Source organism: Salarias fasciatus, chromosome 5, assembly GCF_902148845.1.
Source record: "Salarias fasciatus chromosome 5, fSalaFa1.1, whole genome shotgun sequence".
NCBI classification, from domain to species: Eukaryota; Metazoa; Chordata; class Actinopteri; order Blenniiformes; family Blenniidae; genus Salarias; species Salarias fasciatus.
Window position 1 is genome coordinate 17,301,252 of NC_043749.1, and position 21,830 is coordinate 17,323,081.

Sequence of the window (21,830 nt, forward strand, 5' to 3'; positions counted from 1 at the left end):
TGGATTTGTTTTGTTGTGCTATTTGTATGCTATCATTAAATCAGAGAAAATGTTTTTCCCAATTGTATTAGAATTACTTCTTATTTTGTTTGGCGAACAAGTACCGGCAATGAACCATTAGTAATATGTTGACATATGAAATTGCTACTTGCCCTTTCCATTAAGTACACAAATAGCATATTTTAGAACAGGGGAGGGAAATTATTTTCTTTCTTAGGGACCACATGCAAATCTAGAATTACTGTGAAGAGCCAAGCCTCGGAGGAACTCAAGTCTACAATATATCTTTCTTATTTATTTATGTATTTTTAAAGCATTAAATTACAAGGTTTGGATGAGGTTGTGGTCCTGCTTGGTGTAAATCTTTGCATTTGTTTCTCAGTGGTGAGTGCTCTTGCTTCACGGCAAGAAGGTTGTAGGTTCAAATACTTGCCAGGCCTTTCAGTGTGGAGTTTGCATGTTTCCCCCCCATGTGTGTAGGTTTTCTCTGGGTACTCATGTTTAAAAAAAACAAAAACAAACAACAACAACAACATGCACTTAAAATTAAAATGTGATATGCAAAATGTAAGTAAAATAGAGTAAATGTAAAAATGCATGTATGTGAGAGTGTATTTGTGTTGTGGCTCCAGTGCGGGTCGAGTGGCCCGCGTGTCATGCCCTTTTAAGAAAGATGAGAAAGCGCGTGGAGTGACGTCTGCTGCGCACACAGGCCGGAGGACAACTGACACTTGCGGAGCGGCGAGAGACAGCGAGCAAGAGACGGTGAGTGCAAATGCCAAACTTTGCTACGCGCAAAACGCCGTCAAATAAGTCGTCCGAGCGGCAGCGCCCAGCGTCCAGACGAGCGGGGCAGCGTGCGGACACGCCGGAGTGCGCCGTGCGGGCTTTATTTATCGGACGAACCAGAAGATTTGTCCGCAAGTAGGAGCCGGAGTGTGTGCACTCCCATTTTAGTCAAGGCCAGGCGGAAGGGCAGGTAACGCTAGCTGTGTGTTTCCCGAGAAAATACATCGCGGTGTGCGCGGATTTGAAGCCTGCCACTCCCGGATGGTGTTTGAAATGTGAAATGAGATTGATTGCGGGCCGTCGCTGACACGCTGGCTGCGTTTCGGTGGAATGTGTCGACTCGCTAGCTCGCCTGCTAACGAGCCGCGGCTAGCGGTGTGTGTGTGTGTGAAGTGTCGGCGGCCCGCAGCGGCCAGTCAAAGCTAGCTAGTTAGCGGTGTTCTGCTAACGAGCTTCATAACGGGACTTTTACAACAAGACTGTTTATGAGCAGATGCTGGCCTCTCTCGCCTGGATTATAGATTATGGCATTTTAAGGGTTTATCCGTAAGCGGGTTTGTGGTTTGAACGGAATTTGATTAATGTTTGAAGTAGGATCACACATCGACGGGGAGTGTGTTGGAGTCAGAGCCCCAGATTGGAGCGATTTAGCATGACCTGGAGTGATAAACATATGCTACCGCCGTAAGCAAATTAGGTAGATTCACAGTGAGATAACCCGACAGCTCGGGTGACTTTCACTTGTCCGTGTGCAGCCTTTTGAAAATGCACTATTGTGCCATTTAAATTCAAGAAGCTGCACATCTTCAGTCTGCACTAGCTACCGCCGCACAATGATAAAAACAAGCTCAAAGTTAATCAACTGGACAGAATAGCATCAAGCTGGATAACACTTGTCAAGATGGTACTTCAAAAATAAGCAAGAGATCAGTCATTTTGTCTTAAAACCCAGGAGCAACAGTGTATTAGTTATAATAAATACGAAGAAGGAGTCCAGTTGTTTTAAGAACTCTGTGCACAGTAATGTCAGCCAGGGGAGAGTGATGTAAAACAGGAAAGGTGTGGACTTCATCCTCAAACTATAAACATGCTGCCAGATTTATTAATAGCAGATTGTCACAGTGTCCATGAGGTGGAGTAAGGCTTTTTGGAGAGCATCTGGCCAATGCATTTGCAACCTACTGATAGATTGAAGTACATATTGCAGATTGCCTAATGCAAATATTGAGGTTCAAGTTTTGTGACTACTATCAGTAAAATCAACAGATTTGAAAGAAAAGAGAATTTCACCATGTATTCAGACGCTTCACTGCTGTTAAGCCTTCATTCGGTTATTGTCATACAGTAGACATGCCAGGATGGTCATATTTAGAGTCATATTTTCCTTTAGTATATAAAATATACTCTTGTAGAATCATTTAGTTAACAATGTGACAAAAACCTATGTGGTTGTATTTCAACTCATAAAAATTTGTCATTTTACAGTATGTTTTGTGCGGCTGATTCCTAAGCAGACAATAATGATCAGTAATCCATCCTGCCCTTTACCAAAGTGCTACAGAGTGGAATATTTGCAGGCTGTTAGGTAATCTTTATGGTTTCTCAATCTTTGCATCATTTTCACATTGTACAGCATGACGATTGTCTGTCATGTTCTCTTCATATCCAAAACCATAAAAACAGGAAAAATCACTTTTGCTTCTTTGAAACTCTAGCTATGCGACATTTGTCATGATGATGAATTTTAAAACAAAGCAGCTTATCACTGGATCTATGTCTTGATTTTTTTTTTTTAGTTCACTCTGTGACTTCAGCTCCATCCTGTCTCCTGAATCGTCTGGGTTTAAAGTTGATTTATTGCTACCCTTCTCTTAACTAGCGAGTAAGCAAGCCTGCTGTCTGGAGTTTTGAACAGGAACTGAGACTGGAAGAGGTTATTTTAGTAAGTTGCTACTCCTTTTCCATCCTATCAGCATGAAACCTTCTCGCGCTTTGGAAAGAGGATGTGGTTACAGGTCAAGGCCGTGGTGGCGCAGATGCATTTGCCTCAGCGTCTCTTATTTACTGGTCTTTGTCATAATCAAGTAGCAGCTAAGTTTCGTGTGCCAGGCAGAAGTTTTGTTCTGACTCAGGAGGACATTTAGGGTGATTGCAAATCTGAAAAACCCATATGAATACACACGGTTATCATTTCTCACTTTGGGTAATCTCTCAAAAGTCTAACTTAAGTTACTGACAAATACCAGTATGTTAAAAAGGTTTTTTTTCCTGTACAAAATCTGTTCCTCAATCCTGATTTATGCTAGTCAAGTATTTACTGCACTTGTACATCTTCAAGTAGACAAATTGAGGATATGCCACTGAGAAACCGTAGCAGGGCTTTTTTAATGCTCTGTAGTAGCGGTTTTTTTTACAGGCTTGTAAATTTCTCATTTCCTTAGGAAGGGCCCTGTAATGAACTACTGGATTTGGCACTAATTAGAGGGCCCAATTGGTCTACTTGAATTTAATGGAGTCCAATTAATTTCTAAGCAGGGTAGACGTTTAGATTGGAAAGACTGTCAAAAAGGCACTTTAACAGGTTCTGCAATAAGTTTTCACTTGATAAATGCACAGAGAATAATGTGTGTGTGCTTGAAAGAGAAGCAACTCTTTTGAAGGATCTTCCTCCTCAGCTGAGCAGCTGCTTTCAGTTATGCCAACAAAACATTCTGCACATCCGCCTGTCTGCAAATATTGTTAAATCATATAATGTTAGCTGAGAGCCTTTCACTCACCACTTACGATTGATTCATCATTTTTTAGTTAAAATCAAAATGTAACTGCTCCCTTGCCCTTTTCTCTCTGCTCTCAGCAAGTTGTTAGTCAGTCCTGTGAAATATTTTGTTGAAGCTCAGTTTGTTGAAGTGATGAGAACAGCGGTCCTGGTGGAGGTAATGAGTAACCAGGAGCTTATCAACATTAAAAAAAACACATGCCTCTGGCATAGCTATTATCTTACCCTGTTTTTTCTACTTCTTAACCTCAAGTGTATGCTGTCTTAGCTGCGAGGCTTCTGTAATTGGCATGTGGGTTAACAAACAAGCTCATGCACACACGCCAGAGGTGGTATCGTACTGCTTGCCCATAACCAGCGGATGTGTGCATCTTCCCCATCTGCACTGGCTGAGAGATACAGAGGGCAGCTGTCAATCATCTCTTCCTGCTGAGTCAGTTGCTTTGACAGCTAACTTGCTGTTGGGTTGGTCTGAGCAGACCAGGAAATAGGGACTCCTGGATGCTGCAGTTCAGCTGAGTCTTGTCCAGCCCCATATTTCACAGTGCGTTGTTGCTGCCAGCGCCACCTAATTCCATTTCCAGCCTTAGATGGACACATACCTCCGGCTGTAGCGGGTGAGTGATGCAGTGATGTCACGGAGGAGCATGTTTGCTGTGGCATGTGGCTTTCCCTCGCTCCTTATTTGCTGGGGTTACTACGAGAGTGGAGGAACGGCAGCCGCATGTTTGTTTTGTAAGAGAATGGCAGTGTGTCGTTGAGGACCTGAGAGTGAGAGGTTTGGTTTGAAAAGTTCATGTCCTTAAATGGCCTTGTGTGTGTTTTTTTTTAATGTGAGGAGGATGAGAGACTTCAGTAAAAGTTTCTGCTGAGAAAGTGTCAGAACAAGAGCGTTGTGGCCCTTCATCGTGTTTTATCTTTGCCGTTGAACAGTCTGCAGTTATGGGTGGGAAACTTGGTAAGGAAGAAGGCTTGGGAGGTGGGGGGTTGTGGTTAATTAAATATCAAGCAGAATTTGCTTGAGCCATAATCAATAGGTTCATTCGAGCTGAGGAAGGTGGTATTTGTGTCTTGGCAGGCATCAGGCTCAACTGCTCTGCTGTTATTGAAAGCAGCAGTAGAGAAATGTCTGATTCAAGCTCAGGCTGAGCTCACACGAATGGTGTGGTTCCTGTGGTGTGGAAAAATGCAAAAATGATCAGTGCGAGTGCAAACGGCTGGCTCATCAGATGCCTGTATTCTGCATGTGACAGAACTTTAATAAAATACAATTCTCCTTGCCACCAGTTAATTCACTGTACAACTGAGTCAAAGCAGTGACACACTCTTACTGCAGTGGTGCGAATATAAGACAGACTGTTTCCCTTGGAAAAAGACGTTAAAGCTTTGGATCGCGTTCATTTCTGGATGTTACTTGAGTTCTTCCTCAGAAATAAGTGGGACGTGTTGGATGTGATCCGTCATACCAGACACACTCGGTCAAACCTCAGGTGCATGCAGGGAATAGTGACTTGATGGGAAGACCAGCCAGCTACAGGTGCTGGAGGTTCGTGGTAATAAGTTGTTTAAAGGCTTTAAAATGCTGCTTGTGAAAGAAATGAAAGTTGATGTCCTTATAAAAATAAGATTTGGTCATTAGAACTATTCCAACAATATGAGTCTTGGTAAAGATGGGGTTGATTACCAATTTGTTAGTTTCACACTCACCAATAAAGGCTCGGCTTTAGAATACAGCAGCTCGAATATCTGACAGCCGGTGTTCAGCTTGCTTTTATGTCTTTGCTCTTTGCTGCATTCATACTTCAATCACATGAGTTTCTTTAGAAGTGGACAAAACGAGGCGGCAGAAACCACTCAGAGAACAGGTCTTTGTGTGCTTGGTCTGATCTCGATGTTTACACTTTAATGAATTAACCACGCTAACATCTGAGATCATTTGAAATGGTAAAAAATATATATACACTGTATACATGGTGCAATATGTGTTTTCTTTCTGACAGTCATCAGTCATATTGTCTTTATTAGAATATTGATTGATTTTTATCGACACATCCCAAGTATTACTTGAGGATTTTGCAACTTCATGACAGGGCAGTAATTGACAAAAGAATAATAAAAAAAAAGAAGAGGAATTGAAGAAGCAAATGCACTTGCTCGTCTTCTGGCCCCATCTGGTTTCTCAGACTGTCACGACTATGTATTTAGTTGTCTATTTCTAACAGTTATTCTTTGATTTGGGTTGCCAGCTCTGTGTGAGTGTCAGTAAAATGTCGCTAATTTCTCATCAAGCACAGGCTATATTAACAAGAACCCTAAACCCTGGAACCTTTTTTGAACTGACTGCTTTGTGTTTTTTTGTGACTGTAACAAAATTGATTGATCATGTAGAATTGAATTCAGAGGTGCGAATCAAAAGGTATTGAAACAAAATTCCCATGAATGGAAAGGTAGTAGCTCCGCTCATTGTCGAATGTATACTGGGAGCTTTTTCTACAGCTTCTTTTCTTTCTTTTTTTGAGGACTTTTATTTTTAAAGATGGACTCAGCAGTTGTAGTTTGACTGTGCTCTTTTTGGATGTGCAGATGTTCTTTATCACAACCTCGAAAGAAGACACAACAATCGAAGTGCCGCAGTCACAGAGCAGATTCCTCTTGACGTCACCCGTCTCAGTGGTCATCTGTCCTCACGATCCGCTCCAGGAACGTGACGTGTAGATATCTGACAAGTGAGGCCTAGCCTAAATCTATGTATGACATTGTCAGTGTGACACTGTAAATGTGACACTGTGCATGCTTGACTGTGCGCTCAGATGTTTACATGAGAATAGAGCAATGTGTGTTTGCACAGCACTCGTAAAGCCCTGTTCTTTTTTTTTTTTTTTTTAAATGTCCGGATACTGACTCCTCCCTGAGCGTGCCAGGAGAACTTCTCTTTGTGTGTTGAAGGATTATGGAATATGAATTATGCACAGTGCCGTCCGGGCTTGGTATTCCACATGGTCACTGCTTGTGACTGAAGCTGGAGGTCCTCAGTCTTTTGTCCACCTCCCCCTCAGTGACTTTCGACGGAGTGTGCTTTAAAAAGAAACGGTGTGGGAGGAGATCATCTGCTCCCCCGAATGGCTGATGATTAGCTTGTGATGGTTTGAAAAATGGGCTGTACTGCCAGCTACGGGATGTGATCATGAAATAAGCTCCAGATTTCATGTCACCAAGCTGCACTTTTCAACTCTTGATCTGTATGCATTTGCCTCCAGTTTCAGAAGTCAAGGTTTGCTGAAGCATAAAGTACTTGATCATCCTGTCTTTGAAGATAACAGTTTTTTTTCTTCTCTAGAGCGCATTTAGTTACAGCTGCATCAGTATTAGTGACGGAAAACACCATCACACTTTCTGGTCATGTCCAACGTTTTAAGATGAGATATGCTAGGTTATTTAATTTATTGAGTAACTAAACTTTTGAACCCAAGAAGTAGAACCAAACCAACTATAAGATTTTCAGTGCACAGATATATTAGAGAGAGACACTAACATGGACTGTGCTCCCAGGAATAAAGTTAAAACCTTTTTTTCTTTTTTTTTTTTTTTTTAAATGAAATTCACTCATTTAATTTACAGCTCAGTTTTATACTTGATGGGAAAAGGAGCAAAATATTTTTGTGAGCCAAAAAAAAACTTTTCAGAAGGTTCCTTTTGAGCACTCTAATTCATGTCAGTGCTCTGTATGACTGTCCATATGCAAGTATTTATCAGTGACAATGAATAGTTGCAACTTGTATTTACTGCAGCTCGTGAACAAAAGTTGCTTTCCCCCGTACTTAGTTTAATGTGAGAATACTCCAGACAGAAATACTAGTTGGAGAAATGTCAAGGCTTTTCAATCAAGCCTTCAGCTTGACTGAAAAGTATTTAAAACTTTTTATTATTTCCAGTTCTTCAGTCATTCAAAACAGTCTTTTTCAGTTTTACGCTGTATTGTGATTGTGAAACGTACATAGACGTTTGCATTGAGGGCTCCAGAGAGGTTGAGAAATCCCTGTTACCCAGCTCCACTTAAACCCGAGCCTCTCTTTTCCTCTGTTGCCCGACTTGTAGTGACCCAGTTGGCTTGCTGAGCCGACTTTACGCCACACTGTGTGCACCAATAATTCCAAGCCTTCACATCCCTTAAAGGGGTATTCCCTTAATTTAATATTTCCCCCCCTTTTTTTTTTTTGAAACTTCCACTTCCCTCAGCTGTTTTCCATCATTAGTCAAGGAGGTACTCGCCATATTTCTGTTTTTACCAGCGCCACGGATTGAGAGAGTGACTAACAGGTCTGACAGCAGGGTGTGTTTTGGTGAGCCGAAGCCAGATGATTGTGTCATGAGGAGGAATATGTGCCAGATCTGTATATCATCTCCCGTTTGGTTCCCCCTACACTCACACGCTCCACAGCTGGTTTGCGTTAAAGAAGGGGTCACATACTCCTCACCTCCTCCACCCTGAAGCAGCTCCTCTTATGGGTGTTCCCTCCATTGTTGTGCTGCTTTTTTGTCCATAACCTCCAGGAATGGCTACAATTCTTGCTCTCTGGTATGGGGGGAAAAAGTCACAGACCAGATTTGGAAAATTCCTTTGTTTTGCAAGAAAGAATTGTCAACAGGCCTTACTTTTTGTTTTGATCGTCTTTCTTAATGCCTTTTCTTACTTCATCTCAATTTGATTCTTCTGGTTTGTCCTTTGCAGACTGTTGGGCTGTCCAGTGAAGCAATCCCGCCATGCGTGAATACAAGCTAGTGGTGTTAGGCTCTGGAGGTGTGGGCAAGTCGGCTCTGGTGAGTATGCCCTCCTGAAATCCCTTCCTGCACAGCCCAGTCTTTAGGAAACACCCCATGCTGTGTGTTTCCTAAAGACTTTGTAGATAATTGTCGATGAAACAGCAAGACGTTTTTTTTGAGCGTTTAAGAGGAAGCTGTTAAAAGAAGGTGAGTCAAACCAGGGAGGATTATTTTTGCACAAGGGCAATCGGTCCATTTCCCAAGTTTCGACCTCAGCTATTTTTGTTTTAACTATTAATAGATAAAATGCTCATCTTCCCTGACAAGAGTTTGTCTGCTGCCTATTTGGCTTCCTTTATTTTTTTGCCATTGCCATCCATTATTTGGTGGATAAATGCTAAAATTGTTGGAGATATACCAATTTGCGAATAATTGCATGAATGGATAGAACCATGTGACTTATGTACAATAAACACAAAGAAAAAGAAGGCCCATTGTAACTAGCTTTTACTGTTTTTCTCTCGAATTTCACAAGAAACAGAAGCAAACCATGAAGAGTGGTGTGTTTGATTGCTTCAGTGAAATTGTCAAGAAGACCACAGATACCTGTGAAATGCTGGATGTCCTGCTTGGTTAACTTCCACCAGGTGTCGAAGTCAGTTTAATCCTTCAAACTGGCAGGATTAAGATGTTATCTGATGAACCTGTCTGCCCCTGATGTGAACCTGCTGCCCCTGAGCCCTGTGCTTTATATAGCACACTTACACTTGTCAGTGAAATAATGTAAAGGGATCTAGTCCTGCTTTGTCACCGTGTCGCCTGGTGTTGTTTTGTGATTGTGGAGTCAAACGGCTCACAGAGAGTCCACTGATGTGTTTTTTTCCACCTCCTGTGCCCAGATGTTGACATTGACTTCACACCAGCTCTGTCTTTGTTCTCTCTTACAGACAGTTCAGTTTGTACAGGGAATCTTTGTGGAAAAATATGACCCTACAATAGAAGACTCGTACAGAAAGGTGAGTGTCCCATGAGGACGGGGGGAGGCCGAGTGCTGGGTTGAAATGAGCTGATTGTTAGCAGCTGCTGTCCAGGTTCAAGTCATGATATCACACTGGGGATTTTTCTCCTTTCGCTTCTCTCACTGTTCCATTTCCCTCAGTCTCTAACTTTTCATATTCTGTCTTTATGCCTTACTGTTCTCCAGCTTCATGTTATGCTGTTTCTTATTGCCTTTATTGCATCTACTCATCCCTTGGATGAATATGTTGTGCTCAGTCACCTGAACTTGCACCTTACGTTATCTCTTTCTGTTTCTTTTTTCTCCAGCAAGTGGAGGTAGACGGGCAGCAATGTATGCTTGAAATTCTCGACACAGCCGGCACAGTAAGTAAACTACACTCAAAAAACCATCCACGAATACTCTGCTATGGTGTGTATAAACACTCTTGAATCTCATTGTGGAGTACTGGTATTGGCTATGATAGAGGAACCTCGGTATCTTCCAGAGAAGTAATTTATTTTGACGGGAAATTGGGCTGGCTTGGATATATTTCATTTCGCGCCAGATGTAACTGTGTGGGAGACACCGCAAAAGCAAAAATCAAAAAAAGGCGTTTTATTTCACTGCTGAAGAAGGGCCTGTGTCCACATTGCTTTTGCTTTCTGGCAGGAGAACGCTGGCGAGTTGCTGCACAGTGCTAATATGAAGTGTTTGGGTCGTGAGAGGAAAAAATGTTACATGCGCATTTTGCTTTTAGAGAACTAAGTATTAGACTACCTATGATTTACTACACAGTTAACAACTTTACAGCCCTTCTGGTGATACAAACAAGCCAGCAACAGCCTCTGAAATGTCTGGCCAGTTTGCCTCAACAAACAGGTTTTTTCTAGAATTGTTTAGAAGTTTTCGAGAGACAAACGTAGTGGAAAGAACCCTGTGTTTTCCTGGTTGACTGGGTGATGAATCTTATTTTACCGATGGCCTGGAAATGAAGTGTTTGTGACAACAGTAGTGCTGCTTCTTGAAAACTGCTGACAAACGTTATCTGATAAAACAAAGACAAAGGGGACATTTCCTGGAATGCCTCTGAATATTTTAAAATTTCCAATCACTGACTCCGTCATGCTCTACTCATACCTCAACAGTGTGCCCTGCTAAAGCATCCTGTTTTCAGCTTCACACTTCTCTGAATTACATATTCAGATTGATTCTGATTTTGGAGGGCTGCACAGTTGTGTGGTGGTCAGCTGTTTTGTCTCAGAGTGAAATTGTCCCGAGTTCCCATCAAGGCTTGAGTGCCTTTCTGCGTCTGATTTGTTCCCTCCGCATTATGCTCCGGTTTCCTCCCACAGTCCAGAATCCTGTGTTGGAGGTTGGTCGGTGACTCGGAAAGTGTCCGTAGGTGTTTGATTGGCAGTCTGTGTTTGCCCTGTGATCGACTGGACACGGAGTTCATCGCAGTCAGATGATATTGGCTCCAGCTATTGCATGAAGCGAGATAGACCTGAAAATATGACACTTTTCGGAGATTGGGGGGAAAAAAAAAAAAGAAAAATCCAGGACATACACTGTATCTCTTTGTAGAAATGTAATTTCCTGCTGATATCACAGGTGATTGTTATCCTCCATGAAGAGGTCATGTAGTGTCAGAAGGCATTTGACAGAACTCACACCCTGCCCCTCCATTTTTTTTTTCTCTCTGTCTACAGGAACAGTTCACAGCAATGAGGGACTTGTACATGAAGAATGGCCAAGGCTTCGCTCTGGTATACTCCATCACAGCACAGTCCACCTTCAATGACCTCCAAGACCTGCGAGAACAGATTCTACGAGTAAAGGACACAGAGGATGTAAGTATACCTTGTCAACACGGTCGTCGCCTTGCAGTTTACTGGCAAATATATAAAGATCCTGCCACATTCTTTCCTGACAGATTTTTTTTTTTTTTTTTTTGGTGTCAAGGTGGTGCAGGTTGCAGATGGAAAATAAAGGCAGAAAATAGTAGTGTCAGGTTAAAAGCACCCCGTGTCTGTGGGCTCAGCCGCCCACAATGTTCAGAGACCCGATCACACTGTTGCTATGGATACCATTGAACACCGTAATCGGTCCGTCCTGTGCCAGTAATTACAAATTTATATTACCTCAACATAACACAGGTGGTGTCACAGTGTCGTCTTCGGAGTGAAAACCGAGAGAATGTTAAGAGCTACATGTGTCCCGTCTGCTTCATTAATACTGTGTGTTTTCCTTGCTGTGGTTTCATTATTACTTTAACACGTACCCAGTAAAACAGGGGAATGCTGTTGTCTGACGGAGGAATTTAAACCTTGATTTTCGTTTTTCCCTCCGATATGCAGCTTCTTTTTCCTCCTTGTAAGTCCCTTAAACTTGTACTGTAAGACGACAAAAATAATGGGGACGTGTCGCGTAGCACAGCACATTTCCACGTCTCTGTAACTCTGGTAAGTTGTGAGGCTGTTAGAGTGAGTAAGCCCTCCATCCCCTTTCTGGTTGAGCTGATCGTACGTCAGCAAGATCTAAGATGCCCTTTTTTGGTGATCTCTGGAGGGAATGAATGTTACCATAACCCTTTCTCTTGCGCTTTGCTTCCCCTCGTGCTCACTCTCTCGTTTGATCCTTGACAGCCATGGAGAAAGCTCCTCTGTAAAGCCTGATGCAGATTTTTGGTACCTTTTTTTTTTTTTTTTGGCTTCTCTTCCTCTATATCCTTTTTGCTGGTATACTCTTCTTTCTCGTCTTGTTTTGACTGGCCTTTTCAGCGCCTGTTGCTTCACAGTCCCCTCCTCATCTCTGTGGCCTGACTTGTGGCCTTTTCCGTGGTCTGGCGCTCCGTGTGGGTGATTGGACTGTGAGGGACGATGTGCGATTCAAGCCTCAGCTCATCAAAAACCCACCGGATTGCGAGGACGCCGTGCTTCATTAAAACCTAGGTGGTTTGAAAGCTGAGGTTAGCCCCAGGCGAGCAGATAGATTGCTGGATCAGTGGCTCGTTGAAGCATCAGACAATTTCTTTCTTTTGAAAATGTTTTCTTTCTATCCCTCCTCCAGTTTAAACACTTCTGACGACCCGTCTGTTACTTTGGCTCTGCCGGCTGTCAGTTCACTGGTGATTTAAGCTTTTACCTGTGATGGTCGTGACATCTGTTTATCTTCCGCTGACTCTTGCACCAAAGCAAATGCTCAATCTGAATCATTCTTTTTTTTTTTTTTAAAGAGAGGATGGATTTCTTATTTAGTTGAAAGCTTTCAAGCTGTTGCAGAGCCAAAGTCGGCAGTGTGGCTGCTGCTACAGCTGTTCCTCTTCCCAGCACTGCCACGCACCATTTGCCGCAATGCCGGCAGAATGTACACATGCACTTCATTCTGCCAAGTTCAATTAGGAAAACCCCTTAATGATTGCACATTTAACACAGTAGGGTCACATTCAATCTCCTCAAAACAGTCATTAGTAGTGAAAAATAAAGTAAGTGCGCAGCCAGCAGTGTATAAAAAGTTTTCCTTCTTTACTTCCTCCACAGTGCTTATATAAGAGCCGTCTCATGACTTTTCCGGGCCATCTCCGTCTCCACTTGTGTGACTCCAGCGCTGCTAATGCCCATGCTTGTGACTCACTGGCTCCATTCATTTATGCTATTCTATACTCGAACATTCTGTGTTCCCTGCAACACAATCCCCAGCATGCCACTGTGGGCGGGACAGGACCTGTCTGTAGCATGTTAACAGCAAGTGAACAGCTTCTCTGTGGGCTGAGCAGATTCTTTAAGTACGCTAACGCTACCTCATGTGCTGCTGACACTGAACATTTTTTTCCTCTTCCCTGCATACCTCCATCCTTCCACCCGTCTTGCCGTTCTTTCTGTTCCCGCCTGGCTCAGGAGTTTTTGTTTGGGGGGCGGGGGGGCATACCATTGGTTCTCCTAGGACCCCTGGAGAAATATCTCTCAGTAGTCCAGTGTGAGGGCTTGTTTAGATATCAAACATCTAGCAGCAACCTCTGCAGGGTTAACCTAAACATGTCAGCTTCCTGTCGCCTGCTCCACAGACGGAGGGAGCGCGAGAAAGCCAAGGAACCAGTAAATGCACCGTTCTTTACATTATCTCTTGGAGCGTGTCTGCGCCACTGTAGATTGCTGGCGGGGAAACAGGGAATCAGCGGGTCGGTGCATGTCAGAAAACCTCCACATACTTTACAAATATCTAGTTTTTCCACATTCACAGAACATGTCTGAGGACCCTCTCTAGACCAGAAGAAGGGAGTGAAGGCAGGATTTCCCATGCATGGATTTATTTGCCAGCACACCACAAATAGATTCCCCCAGCTGATATATTATTGGCGCCTGTTGTGCTGCATGAAGAACTTTCCACCAGTTGATTTTGTTTGGAGTTCAACTGAGCAAGCGACAAACAATTATGCAGCTCTTCACTGAACATGTGCCTTTTTCTGGCAGTGCTGAGGTTTGCCAATAGGGGTTCATTAAACCAAGTTTAAATGATAATACACATGAACAGCCTGACACTATCTGATAATTCCTGAGAGCAGCCGGAGCGTAGAATCGAGCTGAAATGTTCGAAAGCATTCAGGAAGGAAGGCGATGTTATCCTGGCTGGGCGGGGCTGCTGCGACTTCCTCCGGGCCAGCGCTCTCCCTAGATAGTCGGTCAGGAAACAGCAGGCAGGATGAGACGCATCCCGACACCACGACTGCCGCGGCCCGGCCCACTGCGACAGCAAACGCTTCAGCTCGGTCCACAATGTTCCTTCTTCCTCACAGGTTTTGTACTTTGACCTCGGTTATTTTAAATATCCGACCAAAGGCAGGAAAGGAGAAGTGTTGAGGGTTTGGGAGATTCCAACACTCGCTGCATTTTCTGATAATCGCTGTGTTCTTAGTTGGAATTCATTCCAAATAAACTGAAACTACTTGGCTTGCCAGCTTATATTGATTTTTTTAAAAATCTCCTTTGCCATTGTTGTGTAACCTGAATGATTTTCGTTGCTGTCCCTCAGGGGTGGATTGATTTTCTTGATCGTCTCTCACCCTCCCACCCAGGGATGTCACTAAATTGAATAGACTTAGCTTTTTAATTACAGGGTTCCCACACAGCATTGTTTACACGACTTTACCCCTGATTATATAGCCTCACTCCTTTTCATTAGATCATGTACCGTAATTTAGTGATACCCACAAATACATCTTCAGTTCCTTGCAGGAAAAATCTGGTAAAATACTCTGTAAATATTAATATTTAATCATCTGCCCACTCTACATAAAGGACACTCTTTAGTTTTAGTGTACACACATATCATCCGCCTCCATTATCCATTCTCTCCCAGTTGTAAAGCTGCTGTTAACGCTGAACCTTCACAGATGTCATTGTCTTCATGGATGTTGTGTCGTCAGACTGTGAGAAAGGCCCGACCTTCACATTTAGTTTTGTTGTAGTTTTAGCAGAACTGTGGCAGCCGCTATGAGTTTTTCACTTCCAAACATCCATAATGGGCATCGGCAGAACCTATTTAGTAAAGAAAGGGTGTGTTTTACAGGTACACCACCAGCCACTTGATTGAGAAAGGGAGGGGAGATAAAAACTACATCGCTTCTTTGAAAATGTGTTTTTTTTCCCCCCTTTGAATTCTCAGTTTATGCGACATGTTTGCAGTATTTCATTTTAAAGTCTTTTTTGTACCCTGGTGTAATTCAGGCACGTCTTGAATTTCAGTTCCTGTTTTCCAACTATTTATTATTATTCCTACTGTATGACTCTTTCATTTCCTCTCAAGTTCTTTTTGAGGCCTGTCCCTCTGCCTGTTTGTTTTCTCTCCATTTGATTTTATGGACTTGTTTTCAAACCATATCTGAATGATGAGGATTCTTCTTTTCTTTTTTTTTTTTTTTTAAACTGCATTCCAGATGTCATTTCTCTTACAAAGCAGTACAGTTGTGTTAATGTAATATTATGAAGTTGATTGACATAGTCAGCATATATGTAGAGAGTTTTAATTCTGGGTTTGTCAGTCTGTGTAAAAATGGAAATTCCCTCATGTTCTCATGGAGAAATCATCTGTATTGTGGGCGATTTTTATTGAATGCTGTCGGTTCACACAACTGTTGGGGGAACTTCAGGATAAGTCTGTGCTTTGTCAGCTTGTTGCTGTGAGTAAAATCAATGAAAACTTTATTAAAGCCAGTGGAACCTTTATCAAAATCAGATATTTGTGTCTTCAAAGTTTGGGATTTTGAGACGGTTAAAACGACGGTAATCTTGACATTAAAACTTTTCTTTTCTCTGGCTTTCCTCAGGTGCCCATGATCCTGGTAGGAAACAAGTGCGACTTGGAGGATGAGCGTGTGGTGGGAAAAGAGCAGGGCCAGAACTTGGCCAGACAGTGGAACCACTGTGCCTTTTTAGAGTCCTCTGCTAAGTCAAAGATCAACGTCCTTGATGTGAGTACGCACGGACGGGAACCGGCAGTGACCCTGAACCTTGGCACTGTAAACAGACACGAGCAAGAGTGATTTTTGTGTATGATGTGTTGAAAAGGAGTTGAGTGGGATTATACCCGTTGCTGACGAGGCTTCGCCAGTTATGTAAAGATACTTCAGTGTGTTTGGACCTCAATCTGCAGCTGGAACTGGTTTTCATGTTTGATCTCCTTACTTCCAGATCTTCTACGACCTGGTCAGACAGATCAATAGGAAAACACCAGTGGAAAAGAAGAAGGCGAAAAAGAAATCCAACTGTGTCCTGCTTTAAAAGGCCCCCTCCGCCCCGAGCCCCTGCAGCAGCTCTGAGCCAGGTATTCGTGCGCCCGTGCGTTTCTGCCTACGAGTCCAAAACACATTAGTCATAGATACGCGTGCAGCTGGCACGGCCGTGATTCATGGAAACGCTGTCAGGTTAATTACTGTTGCGAAGCAGCTTTGATCCTCCTGTCCAGTCGCCGCCGACGCCGTCCACGTCGGTTGTAGTTTTGTGTTTCATCACAGCGTGTTACACATTTTGTTGAGTCGGGTCACATAAACCGTGCCAGCTGTGGTGCTGTCGCTTCTAAACAACCTGAGCATCAGGAGACCTGATGGGGAAAAGGGCTCCCCCTAAAGGCAGAACAGAGGAGAGCATAGGTTTAAAAAAATAAATATTTTTTTCCTTAAATATACATCAGTTACTATCTAACACACTTTATACTGTCAAATTATCATCTTATCTTATCTCACCCTCTTTAAACGCTCTGAGCCCAGCTTATGAAAACGGTATTGTTGGAGTGCAGCTGACTAATGTTGACACAGTGCTTCTTCTGTACTCCGTCAGTGTCTTTATCACTCAGAGAGGAACTGTCCATGTGACGCCACACAAAGTCGTTGGTATTATCTGAGATAAGAGAATCAATGGCAGCGTTTTCCAATGAAACCGAAAAGGTACAGACGGTAAATATTTCATGGCATCGCTGTTCGTGTGAAGTGCTTTCTGCGGCACTTTTTGAATGAATGAGTCACAAAAATGTAGCATGGATTGAAAATGTGAAACCTCAGCAAACTGCAGCAGCTGGTTATGTCTGAGGAAATCCTGATCTGTCAGGATGTTGGTTGCCCAGAAAATCGGAATCGTTTCTTCTTCTTCTTCTTCTTTTTAACTTTTTCACAGCATATTTTGGAAAGCTGGATTCTGGTAAAGAGGAAGTCTGAAAACAGTCATGTCCCATGAATATTTGAGCTCATTCCTGTCAGGCTTTAAACAGATCAGCACCGGCTTTTTCTAGTCACTGTAAAATCTGACAAATGTATGGTAGAAATGTTTTTTTTTTTTTTTTTAATTCTGATCCAATCAGTATCAACTCACTAAATCTCATTAGCAACAATGTAGTGTCGCTGTTTTTTAATGCCCAAAATTCAAAAAGAAACGATACTTTGTGTGTGGGCAATGTTACACAATGTATCCAGTTTTTATTTCCAACTGCCCTCTTCTAATTTTAACTCCAGGCACTGCTCGGTGTCAGAGTTCATGTTCACTTTGAACTCCCGATAAGATTTGACCCCCGTTCACTCCTCCCCCTGACGTTTCTACCTCCTGGTAAAGACTGTTTCCACCCTGATGTGGAAAGTTTCCTTCACATGACGACTTCAGGTTTCGTCAGCTTGAGGAAACCTTGTGATATGCATCCACCCTCACTCAGGCATTATTGAGTCCAGCCTCGGTTTTTCCCAACGTCAACAGCAGTGTCGCTTGTATAATGTGTCATGTGACCCTCTTAAAGGAGAACATTTATACCTGCCTGAATCTGTAAGATATATTAAACTGTAAAGTGAATCCGCAGTCATGAGAACTGGAAAGATCTGGTTTAGGGATCAGATTGAAGCTGGTTGAATATTGACTGCCTGCATTTGTTGATCATACACGAGTTGCTGTCCATTTTTCTTCTAGCAGAGCTTTGTTTGATCCCCTCAGCTACGGGTCAGAGAAACTAATTTCTTTCCAAAAGGGAGAACTAGACGACTACATGCTGAACTGTCCTTCATTTACAGGCCTCATGAAATCAATTCTAATCTTGAGCTGCAGATAACGGACTGGAATCTGCAAAAAATATTTACAACTAATCAGAAGTTTTTTGGCACAGTGTGTGCTGCCATGTGGTTCACCGTTTTTCAGGAAAGAAAAAAACACTTTCTTTAATCAGCTCAAAAAAAAAAGTGATGCTGAAAAGTCATGATAGAATTTAGCTGGAATAAACCTGCTTCACAAGGTGCATTTCCACATTTCCTCCAAATGTGACATTTCCATCCACTTACTGTATTCCTGCTGTCACTTTCTTCATCGCATTATTTTTCATTTGCCGACTGCATTAATAAGCAACTCAATTCATGTCAAAGCTGTTGGATAATAAATTACAAACCAGACTGTCACCTTTTGTGCAGGCAGTAATGAGTAGAAAATAAAGCGTGTCACATTTCATTACAAGCAAGAATAAAAAAATGGATGTGTTTATAAATGTGCAGGTGCACTGTAAAAGAAGGTTCAGGGTCAGTACTTATTCATGTTATTTACATATTTGAATTGTGACAAACCAAGATTTTACAGGAGCTCAGTTCCTGAAAATGCCTCTGTTGAGAGAGCAGCACAGGAGCACATTAACACCGGCCTCCCTCCCTCACTCTTCGCTTGTGTGTCGGTGGGGGTGTAAATCTTTGATATGACAGTCGATGGATTAGCGACACAGACGGGGCCATTGTGCCCGGCCCAGACATCAGGGCCGCTAAACCACCCACCGCGTTCCAGGTCTAAATCCATCTGCGCTGGTCAGCTCGAGGTCCACAGTGCTGTGTTAGAGTGGGGCCCCGGGGCGGCGTCTGCAGCCCCCCCCGTTCACACGCCGGCCGGACCGGTGAACCCGCACTAACGGGATTTCAGCCTCACTGTTACGCCGCTCATTACAAACTCAAGTGAGACGGAGCGCTGGAGGGGGGTGGGGTGTCGCCGTGCCAGCCGCAGAGGGACACTCGCACAGGAACTTAATGGGACGTTTCATTTTGTGGCAATTTTCCAACGTGTTGACCTCATGAGTGATGAGCGAGCCGCCGCTGCTCTCAGCGCATCGATAATCATCAGCAGGCCGACATCTGATACGATGGCTTATTGACTGGCTGCCTCTATCTTCAATTCGAAGTCACTTTTTAAGCTCTGCGTAGTAGATTGTACTCTACCAGATTTTATTCTTTTAATGAATGAAGTTAATAAAGAGCCTCTGAAGACTTGTTTCCACATCTTTTGCACAGTTCCAGCAGCAGGTGGCCCCAGATTTACATCCTGTAGCGCTGAGTCAGATTCGCTCATGTTGTTTTATCACTGCAGTGTGGAAATGAACTATTACAGTTTATAGACTCGGTAAATGAGGCGTGTGTTGTCTTTGAAATGCAGAACTTTGCTTAGATGTGACTCCAGCTGGCAGTTTTTAGGCGACTCTAACATCGCTCAAGTGTGGCTGCAGGCAGTTTAATGCACCATGTGAGAGAGTCTGTGTGATGCTTGACCTATCAGACCTGTGTGATTTAGCCCAGCATCAACTGCATGAATTAAAGCTCTGTTGTTTTTTACTGTGTAAAGTCAGAACTGGTTTTTAAGATTATGCATTATTCTGAATCATTCTGACTTTTCACTCGGTGGAATTGTGAGAACAGCAGCTCTGGTTTCATTCATGTGGCTAAATTCTGTACAGGTGCCTTCACCTGACGGAGATCGGAATAAATGTTTTGTTAGCATCAGAATCAGAGCTCAACAGAATCCCCAGCTTGTCTTTTTTACCCCAAGTATTTGTGCTGGTGAAACTCAGTGGGGTCAATCCTGGCTGTTGACCCCAGAGTGCTCACTGAGCCTCCTTTAGACCGATTCTCCTCTGAAAAGTGTCTTAAGAGGAAAATGCTGAAGTTGCCTGGTTTACTAGTGCTGACGTTCACAGACAGGAAAGCTCAGACTCCAGACTATATATCATTCTCCATTAGTTTAATTTGACAAATTTGAGAAGCTTTGAGTTTTTGTGCATTTAAAACAGGATAATGACGACCTTAGAGATTGATAAGTAAAACTTGGAGTAATAAAAAATACAGAACCAATAACTAATGCATACTAATCCAAATCCTGTAATTTAGATGACGAGGTCTTTCCACACATGCTGAACTCTGCTTCAGTGAAACTTTAAATTCTGGCTGTTCGTCTTTGTGACCCAGTTTCAGAAACACCTGAGACCGAAGCAGGATTTTCTCTCTGGAGGTGACGTCAGGATTAACCCTGGATTTTCCGTACTGTGAGGCAGGCTAACTTATGCTGAACCACTAATCTTCTCTGGAGCAGGTTATGTTCTGAATAAGAGAGCAGTGGTCTTAAAGGCCCCGCCTCCTGACCAGTCAGACCTCTTGGTGTAACGTGTGTGTTTTGATAGTTCATAGAAAGATATGTCTGTAATGTCATTGATCAGCCACCAGAGGGCACCAACACCATGCTCTTTACTATTAAGACCTTTAAACTTCCCCAGTTCAAGAAATAACATCACTACATTTAACAATAAATAATTTTAATCATTGACAATATAAATCTTCTGTGGGGTTGAAGATGTTGTTGGGTGTTTTCCTTTAGAAACATAAATCCACACAGTTGTTCAGAATTTTACTTCTTGATCTAGTGACCCAAAGGAAATAGGCCCGTGACCTCCTTTGGGTCCGAGCCCTCAGTGTGGCAAACGCTGCTTTACAGGGAATGAGTGAATGAATGAATGGACGACTGATCGCCGCTGTGCTGTCTTGCAGAAATGCTGTAATGAAGAACTGTTGCCCTGATTGGAACGTGCCAGCATTCCAACAGCCCCCCTCCCCCCTTCCTGCCCTCCCCCCCCCCTGCCCGCTCACCCGCCCGCCCCTCCATCAGCCATAAACGATGAATCAGCTGACTGAACTGCTCCTATCAAAGCCGAGGACGATCTACACGAGAGCAAACGGAGGAACGCAGACAGTCAGAGGGAGAAGACTCTCGCCTCGGAGGACCTTCCTCTGTCTCGGTTTCAGTGTGAACCTCGAACGGACAGTTTCCACATCTGCACCAACTAACAACAGCACCACAAACTGATGATGTAACGCTGCAAAGCCTCCGAAAGTTTGAAAAAAAGAAAGAAAAAAAAAAAAAACAGCGTTCATGAGCCGCCCCGTATGGCCAGAGAGCAGCCCCTTATTTTCCAATTATTTTTTTAAGTTTATCTTTTGGGTTTTGTTTTGTTTTTTTTTTTTTGTCTTCAAGAGTTTAACAAAAAGAAAATAACCGCGTTTAAAGAAGGAAAACAAAAGTTAGAACTTGGACTCAGTATTTTTCATCCTTTTTCAATATCAATATTGTATTTGAAAGACATGGAAGTTGACCTCTTTAGTTGTATGATTATAAATATTCTTCAAAGATGAGCATGAAAAAAAATGCATCAGTTAATACGTGTAGATGTTTTCAAGTGAAATCAAGTGGAAAAGTGAGAAATTTTTTATAGCCATACACCTATTCTCCATGCCTGTCATGTCAGTGATGATAGATCAAGGTCTATGATATGTATTATTATTTTTATTATATATATATTTTTTTCTTTGTTCGCCCTGTTGTTCATGGACTTCTCTTCTGCAAATATCTCTCTCTCTCTGATGTGACTTAATTTTATACTCAGTCACTGGGATTTCATAGCTCCCATAATATATTCTAATGCCATTTTTTGCATAATAATGCTTCAGAAAAAAAAATGGGTCTTTTATAGAAGAAATATGGGGGAAAATAAGGATTGATTTCTATGTCTCTTGAAGCTGAAATATATTATACTAAACCAACTCTAATAATGCTTCTTGTGTTTTTCTGTCAATGATGTTCCAGCTTTTATGGATTATTAAAGTACATTTTAGTACATTTTCATTATACTGGTCCATGTATTTTTGTGAATTAAACTTTTATTCAAAGTGGATTTGGCTTC

At 42.6% G+C, this 21,830-nt stretch overlaps 1 protein-coding gene across 3 annotated transcripts; it reads left to right on the forward strand.

The window, feature by feature from the left end:
* The first annotated feature begins 694 nt into the window (after positions 1–694).
* On the forward strand, positions 695–21,082 carry LOC115389278 (ras-related protein Rap-1A-like). Of its 3 annotated transcripts, none has more exons than XM_030092780.1 (8): positions 695–765; positions 8,295–8,383; positions 9,274–9,342; positions 9,653–9,709; positions 11,036–11,176; positions 15,649–15,792; positions 16,013–16,145; positions 20,641–21,082. In XM_030092780.1, the coding sequence occupies exons 2-7, from the start codon at positions 8,327–8,329 to the stop codon at positions 16,100–16,102; spliced, it is 558 nt and encodes a 185-aa protein (XP_029948640.1). In that variant the 5' UTR covers positions 695–765; positions 8,295–8,326; the 3' UTR covers positions 16,103–16,145; positions 20,641–21,082. The 3 variants fall into 3 exon arrangements, with proteins under 3 accessions (XP_029948640.1, XP_029948642.1, XP_029948641.1); XM_030092782.1 differs by lacking the exon at positions 695–765 and adding an exon at positions 957–979; XM_030092781.1 differs by lacking the exon at positions 695–765 and adding an exon at positions 4,081–4,182.
* Positions 21,083–21,830: the final 748 nt, after the last annotated feature.